General features: G+C 47.1%; 1 protein-coding gene across 1 annotated transcript in view; it reads right to left on the bottom strand.

The window, feature by feature from the left end:
* Positions 1–15224, bottom strand: part of ALK (ALK receptor tyrosine kinase) — a 761992-nt gene that overhangs the window by 80928 nt on the left and 665840 nt on the right. Inside the window, exon 9 of the mRNA XM_062210172.1 lies at positions 11396–11565. Within this exon, the coding sequence (XP_062066156.1) occupies positions 11396–11565 (170 nt within the window). The remainder of the gene's footprint in view (positions 1–11395; positions 11566–15224) is intronic.

The following is a 15224-nucleotide window of genomic DNA, read 5'->3' on the forward strand; positions in this document are numbered from 1 at the left end:
GCTGCAAGCAGAGGCTCCCAGCCCGAGCGTGGGCTCCGGCACATCACACACTGCAAAGGTGTGCCACAAGGATGCGCCACCAGGCTGTGGAGCAGGGGAAGCCCATCCCTAGCAAGTTCCCGGTTTACTCTTTCATTCTTTCTATCTGTGTCTATTCAGCTCTTTCTGGGCCCCGGGCTTTGAGGGGGAAAGGCTTCTATGTAGCCCTGGCCCAGCACGGGAGGTGCTTGTGCCCATAAAGACCTGACCAGCAGGCTTGAATTGCCCAGTGCACTGGAAGGATTGGTGGTGGTGTTGGGGGGTGGAAGGAGGAGGAGGAAGGAGATAAAGGGAGAGAGAAAGGAAGAGGAGCACCCAAGATGCAAGTTGCACAGTTACCTGGAGAAGGAGCAGAGCTGGGAACTCAGACTCCTGCTGTCCAGGCCAGTTTTTCTGCCACCCCTTGCAGAGTCATGTGACTTCCCTACTCTGCTTCAATCTCATACGCAGTACACAACAAGCACCTTGGGACAACCAGGGACAGGGAGGACTGCCTAGAGCCAGACCGCCCCCGCCTCCATTCTTCTCGGGAGACTGGGATGCCCCCTCCCTGTTTCTCAGAACATGCAGCTTCCCCACTGCTGGCCTTTTCCTCTGCCCTCTGTGGCGGTGCTGGCTTGTGGTTTGCAGGGCTGAGATGGCACCGGGGATGGGGGCACCCCCAGCAGTGAGAAGACCCAGAAACAGGGTGGCTTCCAGCTCCTTTCTCCCCTGACAAGACCATCCTCATGAGCTGCCTTTTCTGCGTGGTGAGGCTGGGTCTCAAACAGCAGCAAGGAGTAACGACTGGGCTACGGATTAATGGCACAAGTCACTGAAACTTTTTAGGTGCCATCTTCGTTTTTAAAAATGAGTGTTTTCACAGGGGAAGCTTTCCGTTAGCATGAGAGATTCAAATTCATTGTTCTCACTTTATAGTATATTTTTATTAGAAACCTGAACTTCCTCAGACACTGTTATAAATTACATATCTCCTTCTCTTTCAGCAATGATTATGGGAGCTCCTAACACAAGGCAGAAACTTATGCCTGCTGTTAGCACAGCAATGGCTAAGGCATGGACCTTGCCTTTGAGGATTCTGAACAGGAGTGTAATTCCCATTATTTACTGAGTAAGGGGTCTCTGAAGTTCCTTTTGTTCTTCTGCCTACAGAGCTAGAACATATATAACATAGGCTGGGGAAACACTAACTCTGGGCAGTGAGAGAGGTGAAGCCAAGAAAGACCTTGAAGAACTGCAGGTCCAGAATGGTAGAGCTATGGTAGAAGCATCACTCTTCAGGCTGCGCTGGTGGGGGCCATACTGAAGGTGGGGATGGGATACCAATTAGGCAGCCAGAAAGCCAGCTACAGGACTCAGGGGGGAAATAAAGATGTGTGAGTCATTGGCGTGGAAGAGAGGGTGGGAGTCGAGGGTTGATGAGGTTCCTGGAGGGCAGCATGGGGAGAAACGGATTCTGTTATGCTTCAAATATCAGAAGCTCAGTTATCCCCTAAACTGCAGACTTTGTGCCTAGGGAGAGAAGGGGCTGAGAACAAAGGGCTGCATTTTCAGAAGCATTAAGAGTTAAGAAAAACATGCGCATCCATTGCCTTGTAAACCGAGCCATGGATGTTAGCAAGAAAATCTTGATCATGTCCGAACATCCTGTTATTTAAAGGGGTTCACTTAGTGCCATTATGAGCCACTGCTTCTTACACCAGACTCACGGGCTGGACCTGTCACTGCTTTGCACTCTTGATTGTGGAAACGTAGCAATCAAAGGCAAAACCTTGTCCTAAACGTCACAGTAAATCAGTGTTAGAAATAGGATTTAAAGCTCAGAATTGCTAATCTACTTCTCGCTGCAATGATCTGAGCTGTTTTGTGAGAAAGAAACAGGGCCAGATCCTGGCAGAGTCACAGTGTTCCATCTGCATATATTGGTGCCTGGTTGCCCACTGCACACTCGGCCATTACCACATTTCTTCCCCTCTTCTTTCAGGGCTGCTCCACAGCTGTCCTGGGCTAATGGTGCCACTGAGAAGGCAGTGGAGGAAGGGGCCTCTACTCCAGATCCCCCATTCTTCCTTTCTGACCCTTCCTCGGAGGCTTTCATCATTTTACAGCCGGTCCCTCATAAGAGCCCCAGCAGTCTGCAAGCTCTGTTTCCCCCATGCCCATCTCCCTGACCCACAGCTCAACATCCACAACACTTGGTCTGATGCTCACATTCACCCTCTCCCAAGTAGAGGGCTTCAAGCTCTCTGGCACAGCTTAGTAATTCTTGGACCCCCAGAAAACATCTCTGTCTCTAAGCCTTTGCTTACCCTCATGGTTTTTTCTGAGTGCCTTGTCCCTTGTCTCTTTCCCTAGAACCCAAATTTTTCCTAAGGTCCATCTGGTAATAAGCCCACTGTCTCCATACTGACCCCCTACTACTCTGGTACAGGGGGCTCACTGCACCATCTGAACACTGGCTGAGTCTGTCAGATCCTGCATGAAGCTAGTGTGTTAATGGTTGCCTCTCTACATCTGTGCCGTGTGTCCTCACCAACATGCAAACCCTGGGACCCAGCAACAGGCTGGTCATACCTCTCTTTCCTTCCTCTATGTTTAACTGGAGCTTAAGACATGTTTGCTGACAACATGATGGCCAATGACACTTCTCCAGGCACTTCTTGATTCCCCATTTTACCCGTAAATGACTTGGCTCAGCCATTTGATGTCAGTGACTTCCAAACATAGTTGCATATCAAAGTCACCTGAGACTTTTTAAAAAATACAGGTTCTTGGGCTGAACATGTTATTAACTGAATCAGAATCTCTGTGTAAGGGCTCTAGGTCTTTGCATTAAAAAGATCAAAAAGTTTACCAGGTTATCATCATATTCAGACAAGTTTGTGAACTATTGTAGTATGCTATCTGGTAGTTTTGAGTCTTTACAAAAGTACTTTTCCCTGTTTATTTATTTATTTAATTAGTTTTTATTTATTTATTTTAGAAAGGAAAAATTCCAGGAGAAAAACTCTAGGGTGATTTCTGACAGAAAATAGCTTAGCTTTTTCTGTATAATAAAATTTGGGGAATGAAGCAGTCAAACCTCAGCTTAGATCCGGGAATTGAGTTTAGTGTTGGATTCTGGAGAAGAGTTATCAATGCCCAGAGAGGCTAAGGAGGAAGCAGGATTCCCAAGCGACTCTCAGATGCATTGAGATAGGACAAATATCCCTTGGCTTCTTCCACCACATGACATCTTATTTTTTCCCCCATCTAATCTACTGCTTTTATTTGGGCTCGTGGATGGACTACATTCCCCAGCAACCCTTGCTGCACTTGCTGTAGGTGTGGTCATGTGACCAAGTTCTAACCAATGGAAAGTGATTAGAGGTGATGACTCACAAAAATCTTCTTATGCGAGATCCCTCATACCCTTTCTCTACTGTCTGGCTGGAGAAAAGGATGGAGCCACGGGCTGGAAGGTGCTTGGGGCTCTGAGTGACTGGGCAGAAGGCCACCCATGAACCAGCACACTCGTTTTTTATTTCATGATCATTCATTTCATTTTCATACAGCTCTGAGGACTGGAGGTTTACTGTTAATTTCAGGTAATGTTACTTCAATAACATAGAGTGTACCATAAGCTTAGGTCCTTAGGTGTGTTCAAGGCATCTGGTGTGGTTGGGCTGACAACTACCCTACTCGTGGCATTGGCGGTGGTGGGTAAACTGTGCCCTAGGCTGACTGCAGGACTCTGCAAACCCCCTCCTCACCATTACCACCTTTCTGACTGTTCCAGGACCAGGGGAAGGGCTGAGCGAGTGCATTGAGGGAGAGTGGTCTAGTGCTCCACTGTGCTGCATATCCATGCTTTGGGGTCACTGTCATGCTCTGGAGGCCTAGACGCTCCTGCTGGCCCCAGCCCTTTACTCATGTCCTGCCACTTGCCCATGGTCATGTCTGGATGACCCATCTGGCAGTCCAGTTCTACCAAGGTCATGCCTGGCCAGAGTTCTCTGGATATCACTGAGTGGATGGGCTCTGGTGGTGCTGGCTGGCATCCCTCTGGCAGAGTGTCCAGGTAGCCCTGGTCCAGGCTCTGTTGTCAGAGCTCTCTCATATCAGCAGCTGTTGTGAGCTCCCACGCATCAGCCTGTCGTCACTGAGATTCAGAGAAGCTTTTTGATCATGACGGTGCTGTCTTCTGAAGAGGGTGCTACAACGTTGCGCCTGAAATCGTGACTCTGCTGCTCCCTAATTGTGAGCCACTATCTCTCATTGACAACTTGAGAGTACCGGAATCTAACCTAGGATGATGAGGACAAATGGACACCTATGCTTGGCTTGGTGACGACACATTCCCTCTTTCTCTTGCCTCCTGTCAAAGGCCCAAAAAGCACAGGACAAAGGCTCAAGGAGAGTCCAGCCTTGCCCACGTCCCCTCAGCCTTGTAGGCCACCAAAGAAGCTGGGACTCTGCTTCCACCTCCTTTGGAGGGTACAGTTGAGTGTGCTCTTGGAGGGCTTTATCCAAGTTGGCCTAAAATTCACCCTGAAACCACCATTTTTCCCCAAAGTACCAACCCAGTCTAATGTCAACAAGCAGTAAAAACCCAGCCTCTAGAACTCTGGGAAGGGACACTTGCATGGAGAGCAGGTTTGGAGTGGACAACACCTCTCACGTTCTTCACTGACTGAGTAGAAGGAATGGACTCAGGGAATTCAGACTCGCTGCAGGAGGGGCAGGTGAGATGATCCCCTTTCTGCTGCCCCACCTCCCACTTTGCAGCCTGTGGGGCTATTCGGGGTGAAGTTCCCACTGTGTGTCTGCTGACAGTGGATGAATGCACAAATGTAGGCTCACCTAGGGGAGAGCCTAGAAGAGGAGGATCCCAGAGAGGAGCCTGTTGGAATGCGAGGAGCCCGACAGCTGTGGCTTCCCTGGGCCTCATGCTGCTTGGTATTCTGAACCTCTCTCCTCCTAAGCATTCAGGCTCTGGGAGGCCACAGGCTTGCCTTCCTGCCAGCCCCTGCCTGTAAGATGGCCTTCCTTAATTGCCGGGGCTGCATCACTTACCCAGGTAAGCCAGTGACCTGGCATGAAATAGTGCAGTAAATGTAGGCTGGATAAACACGTACAGAATGCCTGGATGACTTCGAAGATTAGTACCATTTCATGCTTGAGAATCTTCACTGGATGCTGCCTGGCAAGTGGAAGGATATGGAAGCAGGACCTCTCCCGAGGGGCCTCTGTGTTGAATGACCTATAGGAACCTGAGTGCGTTAACTGAACCCTTCAGGGCTTCAGTCTTCTCACCCGAAAACAGGGGATGACGTCTGCCCTTACTGTCCAGAGGTGTGAGGCAGAGTGGGTGCCCTGTGTTGTGAAGGAGTAAAGCAGGCTCAGGGGCAGGTGCATGGCTGCCGTGTGTGTGGAGAGTGCTGGAGGTGTACAAGCCTCTATGGCGGCGGCAGCAGCCTGTCCAGCAAAGCAGCGGCAGGCGCTGGCTTGTGGGGGCTTCCAAGGGTGTGACACCCCTGCCTCATGACTCCCTGGGGAATCGCCAGTGGAGGCACAGCAGTTATAAATAGACACTTGCAAAAGGGGCAGACAAACAGCAGGGGAAGAAGGGACACAGAACCTGCACCTTCAGCCATGTCCTCCTAGGGTTGGGGAAGGGCTCTATCGAGTACTGTGCCCCAATCCTCGGGCTGGATTGCCTGTGTCACTAAACCTTCATTCTCAGCTACAGTGCAATCTGTTACATGAATAACTAAATGTCTTATCTCTATGCCTTTGTTAGATGTGACATATTAACACATTTGCTAAGAAAGAAATGTTTATCAGAACCCATGCCCAGGTTTTGAATGAGGACACATGGCATAGAGACAGACACAGGAATGCTAAAGCAGTGATCTGAAAAGCCACCATGGCCTGGAAGGAACAGGGTGAATCCCCCTGTGTGGCACGCAGTCCCCATTGGGGGCATGAGAGCACGACCAGCAGGCAGAGTGGGGCGGGGCCACCAGTGACTTTTTGTAGGAGGTGGTGGTGGTAAAGAAGATGATGGATTTCAGGGGGGTAGATGAAGCTAAAGAAAAACAGTAAATTAATTCAACATGAACAAGAGATATGGCCTAAAAATAGTCCAGAACCGAAATATTTTGTTAAGAACAATGGCTACCATTTATCAAGTTTCCTACAGGCCTAGCACTATGCATCACTTCCTCAGGCAGTACAGAGGAAGCAGACTAGCCTGAGGGCTGAGGGAAAGTTATTCAGCCTCCTTAGCCCTCGGAGGCCTCATGTAAGAAAGAGCCTTAATTATAGTATCGACTCCAAGGGACTCTCCTATGTATTTAATTTTATAATAAGTTTTATAATAATAATGTTGTTTATTTAATTTTATATTATAAATTTAATTTATTTATCTTCATCTACTTAAAAGGCAGAGTGACACAACGAGAGAGATCTTCCACCTGCTGGTTTGCTTCCTCCGATGCCTGCAGGAATGGGTATAGGCCAGGCTGAAGCCAGGAGTCTGGAAATCCATCCTGGTCTCCCACATGGGTGGCTGGGGTCTGCATACTTGGGCCACCCTCTTCTGGCCCCCAGGATGTATTAGCACAGAGCTGGATTGGAAGCAGGGTAGCTGGGACTTGACCTAGCACTCCAGTGTGGGAAGTGGTGCCTCAGACAGCAGCTCAGCCCCATACGCTGCCCGTATTTTTAGGATGAAGAGACACACTGCACGTTATGTGCTTGTTGCAGTGGCTGGCACACAGTTTGCACTCAGCAAATGCCAGCCCTACTTACTATCATTTTAAACTCCTCCATGGCTCTAAGAAGTTGTGATTCAGTTTCTAAAATTGTGAATTAAACAATTTTTTTGAGGGTTGTCTAGTCCTGAAATCTCTGGGTTTCCACTCACTAGGATTTACTTTTCTACACAGGTAAGGACAAGTGGAAACACCACTCTAATGCCTTCCTCATCACGGAAAGATGCCACACAAAGGGAGAGCATTGTTACTGATAGAACCCAAACAAAACAGGGATTCTTTGGATGATGAGCTGACTAGGGGAAAATATCTTGGCTCTCTGGGGTTTCTGGTCTAATCTGTGAAGACATAACCGTCAATTTAACTGATCTCACTTAAAAGATCACACAACTCTTGTTGAGGACAAAGAAGACATAGGAACAGGAAATCTAAGTGTCTCTAGAGGGAACGTTTTTTCCTAGTAGACTAAAAGTATACGGTTAAAAGCCTTTCTAATGACAGTGCTGGGGAGTGGAGCCTACACAGGTGTGATAAGCTATGCACTTTCTATCTGCACAATTGCAGTGGTTTGAGGGACATGATTTGTTTGAGCCATGTGGTTTCCAAATCCATCTCATAATAGTTAACTTAGCACTGCTTCGGTTCACTAAGCATGTCAAGGCTTAGGATGGTGGGGGAACTTGTGTTTCATTGAATGAGATATATGATTATAAAGAGGAAAACTAGGGCTCTATCCCTGCAAGGCTGACAATTAGAATACAGACGAGAGGACTTGCCTTTCTTTTACTTGGGGAAAAGGTAGAATTAATTCCAATAGAAAGAGTAGCAACTGGAAAGTGGAGGGGGCCGATGAGTTGGGCAGAGTGAGAAAAGTTGTTACCTGAATATAAGTAAAGAGCTAACTTTTAAGCATGTGTCTCGCCAATATATGAATCAATGTCCTTCAAAATTACCTTGAGAGTGCATATCTGTATTCCAGGGATGTAGCTAATGCTCAGAACATCTTGGGCATGGCTGCTGCAGATTTTTCTTGTTATTCTTTACAGCATGACTGCACAGTTAACTTAATTTCATAATGATGAAGACCATTACATTACGCCCAGAACTTCACATGTTTGTAACCAGACAGAATCAACATCATTCTGTGGGTCAATGTCTCACTGTCACCAGCCTTTTTATACCTATGGCACTTCCCCAAGTCTTTGTAGGACTACGGTGTGGCAAGAGCTCTTTTGTCTCAAGTGCTCAGCTCTAGCTCTCTCTGCTCACAAGGACCAGGGCACACAGTTAAGATCAAAGTCTTTCTTACAAAATGATTTTGACAGGACAGTGACCATACACAAAGAAAGCATGGGCACAAGGAAAGTCTATAAAGAGAATTCCTCATCACAAGAGTAACAAACGCTGTTTTGGTTCATCTGATGGGACACAGGTGTTGCTTTGATTACAGAACACTTTGCAGTAGTATTTATTAAAAAGTGATTTTATCTGTTTTGTTAGACACAGGTTGAACAGTGATAGAATGTTAGATGGATTTCAAGTCAAATTCTCAGTTCATTCAGCTGGAATTTGGAAATACATGCAATTTACCTCAATACTTCATTCTGTGAACACATATTTAGTGGGCATACTATGTGTTAGGCATGGTACAAGATTCAGGAAAGTACATAGTTATCAGACTTAATCACCTCTCCATCACTGTGTATGTTAAGATACTAAAAACATAAATAAAATTTAAAAAGATAGTAAAGAGCTACAAATTACTACAGGAATGTTTTAAGAGCCATAGGATTATACTGTAGGTCCATACACAGTCCATACGTATGGACAGATTTCTTTAAAAACCAGAGGAAGGGGGGCGTATATAGAGAGAAGGCGAAAGAAGAGCACGGAGATGAAGAGGATGGCAGATACAACAGCCTGGAGGTAAGAATTTAGCTTGGAACAACTAAGCAGTGTGGGTATTGGGTAGATTAGAGAGGAAGAAAGGGCTGGCAAAGTGTGAGTTGCTCAATAAATGACTATTGAGATCACGTAACTAAAGATGAGTATAGAAGAGGAAGGCAATAGAACTCATTGGTAGGCTACTATGCAGAGTTTCTTTTGAGCCACTTTAGTTTCATAGCAATCCTGTGAAGCTGTACTATGATAATCCTCATTTTACAGTTTCAGATGCCATGGCTCAGAGAGGTCAAATAATTGGTGGAGGTGACACAATTAGTAAGTGGCTGAGCCAGTTTATAGATTTGGGACAGATTCGGAAGCCCATGCTCTTTCGTCTGGAGAGCGTCTTCAGTTTTCTGAGCCACTTACTTCACATCTACATTCCTGTCTAAATTTAGCAGGGGCAAACTCATTCTTCTGCAGATCTACCTGCCTCGAGTCTTGCTGTCTCCTATGCTTCTCTAGCTCTGGGAGGGTAGCTTCCAACACCAGAGCATGCTAGGGTGTGCAGGTCTCAGAGAACGGTGGCATTCTTGTTGGCTGTAATTGCACTCTTATTAGGTCATAAGTTGTCATCAAACTGACCTGGCCTTTGTCTGAATCCCACTGGACAGTTTTGGTCTCAGTATCAGTGTTGGAAATGTCAGTGTGGTAAATGGCCTTCAATAGGGAGGAGGGAGGCTGAGAACAAAGTCTCCTTCAAATGAATTGCTAGTGGATGGCAGTTAACAGAGTCAACACCTCACTTGCTTTAAATCTGGAGTGGCTGTGAAAGAGAATCTGCTGGATTGAAGAGGAAGCGATCTGATTCATTCGAATTAATTTTTATCTCCAGGTGGAGGGCTCTGGCATCACCCTCGCATTCTCTGATCCCTGTGCACAGCCCCCATAACCCCAAAGGACAAAACACTAGTCCATGGTGGGCAGTGCCTACACTTCCTCTTCCTCTAGTTTAATTAAAACTACTTGTCCTGGGGTCACTGAGCCTCAGAATATCCGTGGACTGAGATCTTTAATCCACCCACACCTGAAGGAGTTGCTAGCTGGCGCTCAGAGTGAGGCCAACACCTCCTTTCTGTGACAGCAAACTCCAGTTATGAGCTCTTATAAACGGCAGACTCAGAGGTCTGGGTGAAGAACCTGAAGCCCCAGGTTAATGCTTACAAAGCCGCATGCCAACTGGCATCACCGTTCATCTTACCTCGAGCCTCTGGCCCTTGTTTTTCAGAAGTGGATCCACCAAGACGGCAATTTAAATATGTGTGAGGAGAATGTGCATTGTAGAGTTTGACATTTAGTCTATAAAAGGTAGCCTTTCTGCTCCAGATCCATTTGTCTGCCCCCCTTAAGAAACAATTCCTGTTCCCTTTTGGTCTGGGACAGATCGCACCAACCACTGAAAGCTCAGTACACGTGGCAGATTCACTGCTGTGCTCAGTACACACTGCAGGATCACCTGCTGCTGCTGAGCCAGGCCGGCATTCAAGCACTGCCTGCTTCAGGCCGACGGCAGGTGGCAGAGTGGAGCCATCCTGGGAAGACCAGTGGCAGTCGAACTCCAGGGGCTACTGCTCTATTTCAGAGCCAGGCAGAGTTAGCGAGCTGCTGGGCCAGCACTCTCAGCTTAAAGGTGAGGAAACCGAGGACAAACCAAGGTCACAGAGGCCACTGGTGCAGACTCCAAATAGGAACCAGACTCCTCTGTTTACCGAAGGATTTGTCATCCACTATATCAACTTGCTTCGGGATTACCCTCAATAGAGAACTGGGTATGAGTGGGCCTGGGCACCAGTCCTGATGGATACCATTTTGCCAGCATTTACCTCTTTGATTTTCAATTTCTACCCTTGTAAAAACCAGGAATGGAGGATGATGATAATGAGTCCCATCTTACCCATCCTGCAGATTTTCTTGTTAATAAGCAAAAATAAATGTCAAATGAGAAGGTAAGGCAAAATCCATCAAGAGGAAATGCTATAGACATATAAAGCCTGGGCTGGCACCGTGGCTCACTAGGCTAATCCTCCACCTGCGGCACTGGCTCCCGGGTTCTAGTCCCGGTTGGGGTGCCGGATTCTGTCCCGGTTGCTCCTCTTCCAGTTCGGCTCTCTGCTGTAGCCCGGGAAGGCAGTGGAGGATGGCCCAAGTGCTTGGGCGCCTGCACCCGCATGGGAGACCAGGAGGAAGTACCTGGCTCCTGGCTTTGGATCGGCACAGCGTGCCGGCCGTGGCAGCCATTTGGGGGGTGAACCAACAGAAGGAAGACCTTTCTCTCTGTCTCTCTCTCTCTCTCTCTCTCTCTCTAACTCTGCCTGTCAGAAAAAACAAACCAAAAAAACATATAAAGTCTGACTGTTATTCAGGGCTAATGTGGGTTGTTGTACTTTCTTGCTATGGATAACAGAGACAGTCAATTGGACCAGAGCAGAGAGGTAGGAGATGAGTACTCATGAGCATCAAAAACCTGTGGAGACTTCTCATGCTCCTGGTAACCTGCAGAAGGCGTGTGCATGTGAACATGTGTGTGCACACGTATGGGCATGCACATCTGTAGAGGTGCCTCGGGTAAAGGGCTAGGGAGGAGGAAAATCAGAGCCCTTTTCTGCATTCTGGTGACAGGGGTTAAGGGAGGGGTAGGGATGGTAGAGGCCCACCTGTCGGACACGTCGAGGAGCGGCAACACTGCCCACTGCCACAGGCTCAGGCCATCACTGGGAGCACCGTGCCAGAGGATCCTGCTTTGTTCCCTCCCAGTCTTATTCTCCACCAGCACCAAGGACACGTTTCCCCTCAAGACTCCACGGATGAGCCAGGCCATTCGGAGCTGTGGAGGAGAGAGGAGCCAGAGGACAAGTGTTAGTGGTGAAAGGAAACATCAGGTTCCTTTCCCGGAACTCTCAACTGAAGCCTAAAGATTTTGTGGGAGACTCAGCCAAGGTTGGCTCAGTGAGGCCAGCTGGACACCTGCTCACTCACTGTCTCCCACAGTGGCTTTCATTAAAGTTCAAGGAGCTGAGCAAGAACAACCAAGGGACAGTTTTGGAACTTTGTTGAGGTTTGATAATGTCATCCTAAATTTTACAAGATTCTGCCTCCAAGGGGATACCAAGATCAATGGGGTATTAAATGAACTTATGAAAGAGTAGCTGGAGAGCATTGTCTGAGGCCACAATTCACTTTGTGACCTTGGGCAAGTGATTTTGTGACTTACTTTCTTTTAGGTGTACTATATATTTATTCCTTCCCACAAGAATCTAGAATCTTATTTGAATGGTGCCGTGTCATGAGTAAGCTAACTGAAGATCCTATGACTTGATATTTGTGGTCACTCGTAGACAAAAGTCAGACAAAAACTATCTACCCAGACCTTTTATTATGGTTGTCATTTAGAATGATTAGGCCCACTTTGCTACAATCACCATGTTTCCATTTGTGTCTTTATTCAAGGTTTCTATGGCATTGTTCCCTAGACATTTGAAAGTACAGTCACGGCCAGAAGTGGTTATACCATAAATAAGGTCTCTGATCTTTGTGTTGAAAACAATAGAGGTTGTAGATTTGGTAGGAACACTCTACAATCTACAACACTTAAATAACTTAACACTTAAGTAATACTTATAACAACTTCATCATATCATTGCCCAAAATATTCCTGTACAGCTCTGGTAATGAAATGCCCATTGTAGAAGGGTAAAACGGGTTCTAGAACAAACATTTTTCATCAGCCATGCATCTCCTTTGATATTCTTTTATCTCACAACCTCTCACAATTTGATTAAAGAGGCTAAGTGCTGTGAGGCACGACAGCCAGTGCTCTCTTAGCTTCAAACCCTTCTCTCACAAGGTTGGGTTCCATAGGAATGATCTACCAAGTAAGCCTGGTCTATACCCACAGCCTCTTCACCTACGCCTTGCCCATTTCCCTATAACCAAGGCAGCAAATACTTGTCTCCACGGAGACCTCCCAGGAGAATTGAATGGATTTAATTTGTTTTCCTGTCTCCAATTGATTTTCTTACTTTCTTGTGCCAGCTACCCTTGCTAACTCTAAACTGTCCCAGTCCTCAGTCCATGCCACGCGATGTCTCGGGATCATGACAGACACATGATTTCTATCTTCTTGCTCCTTGACCACGTAATATCGCTGACTTGGATTTCTACGAATTCAGGCTACTGAACCCCCAGGCTCTAGATGATAGGCTGGTGGGACTTATTCATTCTCTTTGGATTTCCACAGTTGATTTCTGGATGCACGTAGCATAACGGGTATTTCAAACTCTCCCTCAGTGCTGATGCTGTCACCTGCTGCTTCCCCACTCCTGATCCACTAACTTGGACTACTTTACTAGGAATGGACTACCGCCTCGGGGACGACCTCCTTCAGTGCCTGCCCCTCCCCGCCCTGTTGCAGCGTGTCTATTAAGTATTTACCCATAGTTCCTCTTCCTTTCCTGTCCTACAGGATGACGTATCCTTCATTCAATCCTGTGAACCCTGTCCCATTCACTGTTCCCTGGCCCTTGCTTTTTAGTCACTGCCCTTCCTCCAGCAACTTCAGTCTCCCTGCCTTCTGGCTCCTCTGTCTATAAAGATCAGATTTCACCCATGATGAAAAAAAAAAAAAATCCTCCGATTCTGCTGGTTCCTCTGGCTTGCCACCCATTTCTGTGCCTCCATTCAGCTGTTAACAACTTGTAACCTCTGCTTTATTTACCTTGCTCTTTATATTCTTTCAACCTGGCTTCTATCCTCATGTCATCATTACTCTAACAAAGGGACTCTCAACATATCCTTTAACACCTACTCTTGCATTCTTCCCATAGTCTCCTGAATTGCCTCTCCCTCTCCTATTCTCCCATAGATCTCTGCCACAGTTTCCTGTTTATCATGACATCTGTAACTCGGAGTTCAACAACTTTCAACGGCTTCTCATTCCATATAGAAAAAAAAGGGCTCAGATTCCTCTATAATCTAAGAAAATCAACTTTCAAATCATTCAAAAGCTAAGCCGCATGGATCCTCCAATTCAGAATGGTCAAAGAGCTCTAGAATCAGAAGGATCTGGATTGAAAACCTGTCCCTGTCACTTTGGTCACATTGTTTAATCATTTTGAAGCTCAGTTACCTATTCTACAAGATGGCAATAGTTCTATCTATTTGATAGGCTGACAGCGACCATTGTGAGATAACAACGTAACAAAATGTTAAGAAGGAACTGTGGCTGAACCAGGGAGGCAGCAGATAGTACATGCCTCGGGGAAGTGGGCGAGCACAGGGATGCAATACGTGACTTTGGAGAGAAGTGAATGAGAAGGGGTGACATGATTTTAACCTCTCACTCACACGCTGGATATAAAAAAAGCTGGTGGTTGTCGATTAGCAGAGGGTTTTTGGATTCAGCATTTGGCACGTCATGAGTTCTACCTCCCCTTCTAAGGAGGAGGGAAGGGGAAGGTTCTCTCTTCATCTAAAGTCAGAAGGAGAGGTTTTCATACCACAAGGAACCCTCAATCTTAACCCCATGTTGTTTGGGATGTGCAGTAGATTAGGGTCTGTCTCCTACCTGCGAAACCTAAAGTTTGAACTAGGGGCTGGTTAGCAGCTCTGATGTGGCAGAACATGAGAGAAAGTGGTTGCATTGGATGGCTTGTACTCCCTGAGTTTACTGGGAGAGTGACTGTGGCATGAAAACTAGAGGGGAACTGTACACAAGGGAGCCATGCGGGGTTTTAGATCTTGCTTAAGAGGGCTGTGTGGAAGAGTACACAGATCACAGCAGAAACGAAGCTGCCAGTATCTTGAGATGCGAAGGGCAGAGGGAGGCAGAAGCGACCACTTGAAATAGAGAGCCAGTAGCCCCAGTCAAGAGGAAAGCTTCCCAGCCATGGTGGAGGAAGCCAGCAAAAGGTAGATCTGCAAGGGAACTAGCAAATGTCTATAAGCCTCAAGCACTCGTCACACTCAGAGAATGCCAATGCCAGCTCCTTGCAACCAACCCCGTGAAGCAAGAACATTCTTCACCTTCTGCCTCTCCCTATTCTCACAACCCCAAAGGGTCATAAGTCAGCAAGATGGCAGGAGAGAAGTTCGGTGGAGAGCCAGAGAGGCCACTGACCTTCCCCCTCATTTTGGGCTCTCCATCTGAAATAGATCCAAGGGAAGTGGGGGAAGGGGAGAAAAAGCAGCCCTGGCTTTCAAGCCGGGCTGGAGTTTCGCCTGATTGGGCATTTGGATTACCACAGAAGCCTGTGCTTTTGCTTTGAGGTGATGGAAGAATGGCTGCAGGAGTACGGGGCCTGCCAGAGGTTTCACCCAGTAGCCTGTACCTGGGAGCTCAGTGGACAAGGCTCCCAGACACCCTCACACCAGTCTACCCGCCAGGTTCACATCTGCCTTGCATTTTTTCTCATCTGTGCTTTTCATCTGCTCATTGCACCTACCAGCTCTTTCCTCCTTTCTACTTCAATGGAATCCGTTTGCTTT

The sequence above is a fragment of the Lepus europaeus genome, chromosome 13 (assembly GCF_033115175.1).
Source record: "Lepus europaeus isolate LE1 chromosome 13, mLepTim1.pri, whole genome shotgun sequence".
In the NCBI taxonomy this organism is placed as follows: domain Eukaryota; kingdom Metazoa; phylum Chordata; class Mammalia; order Lagomorpha; family Leporidae; genus Lepus; species Lepus europaeus.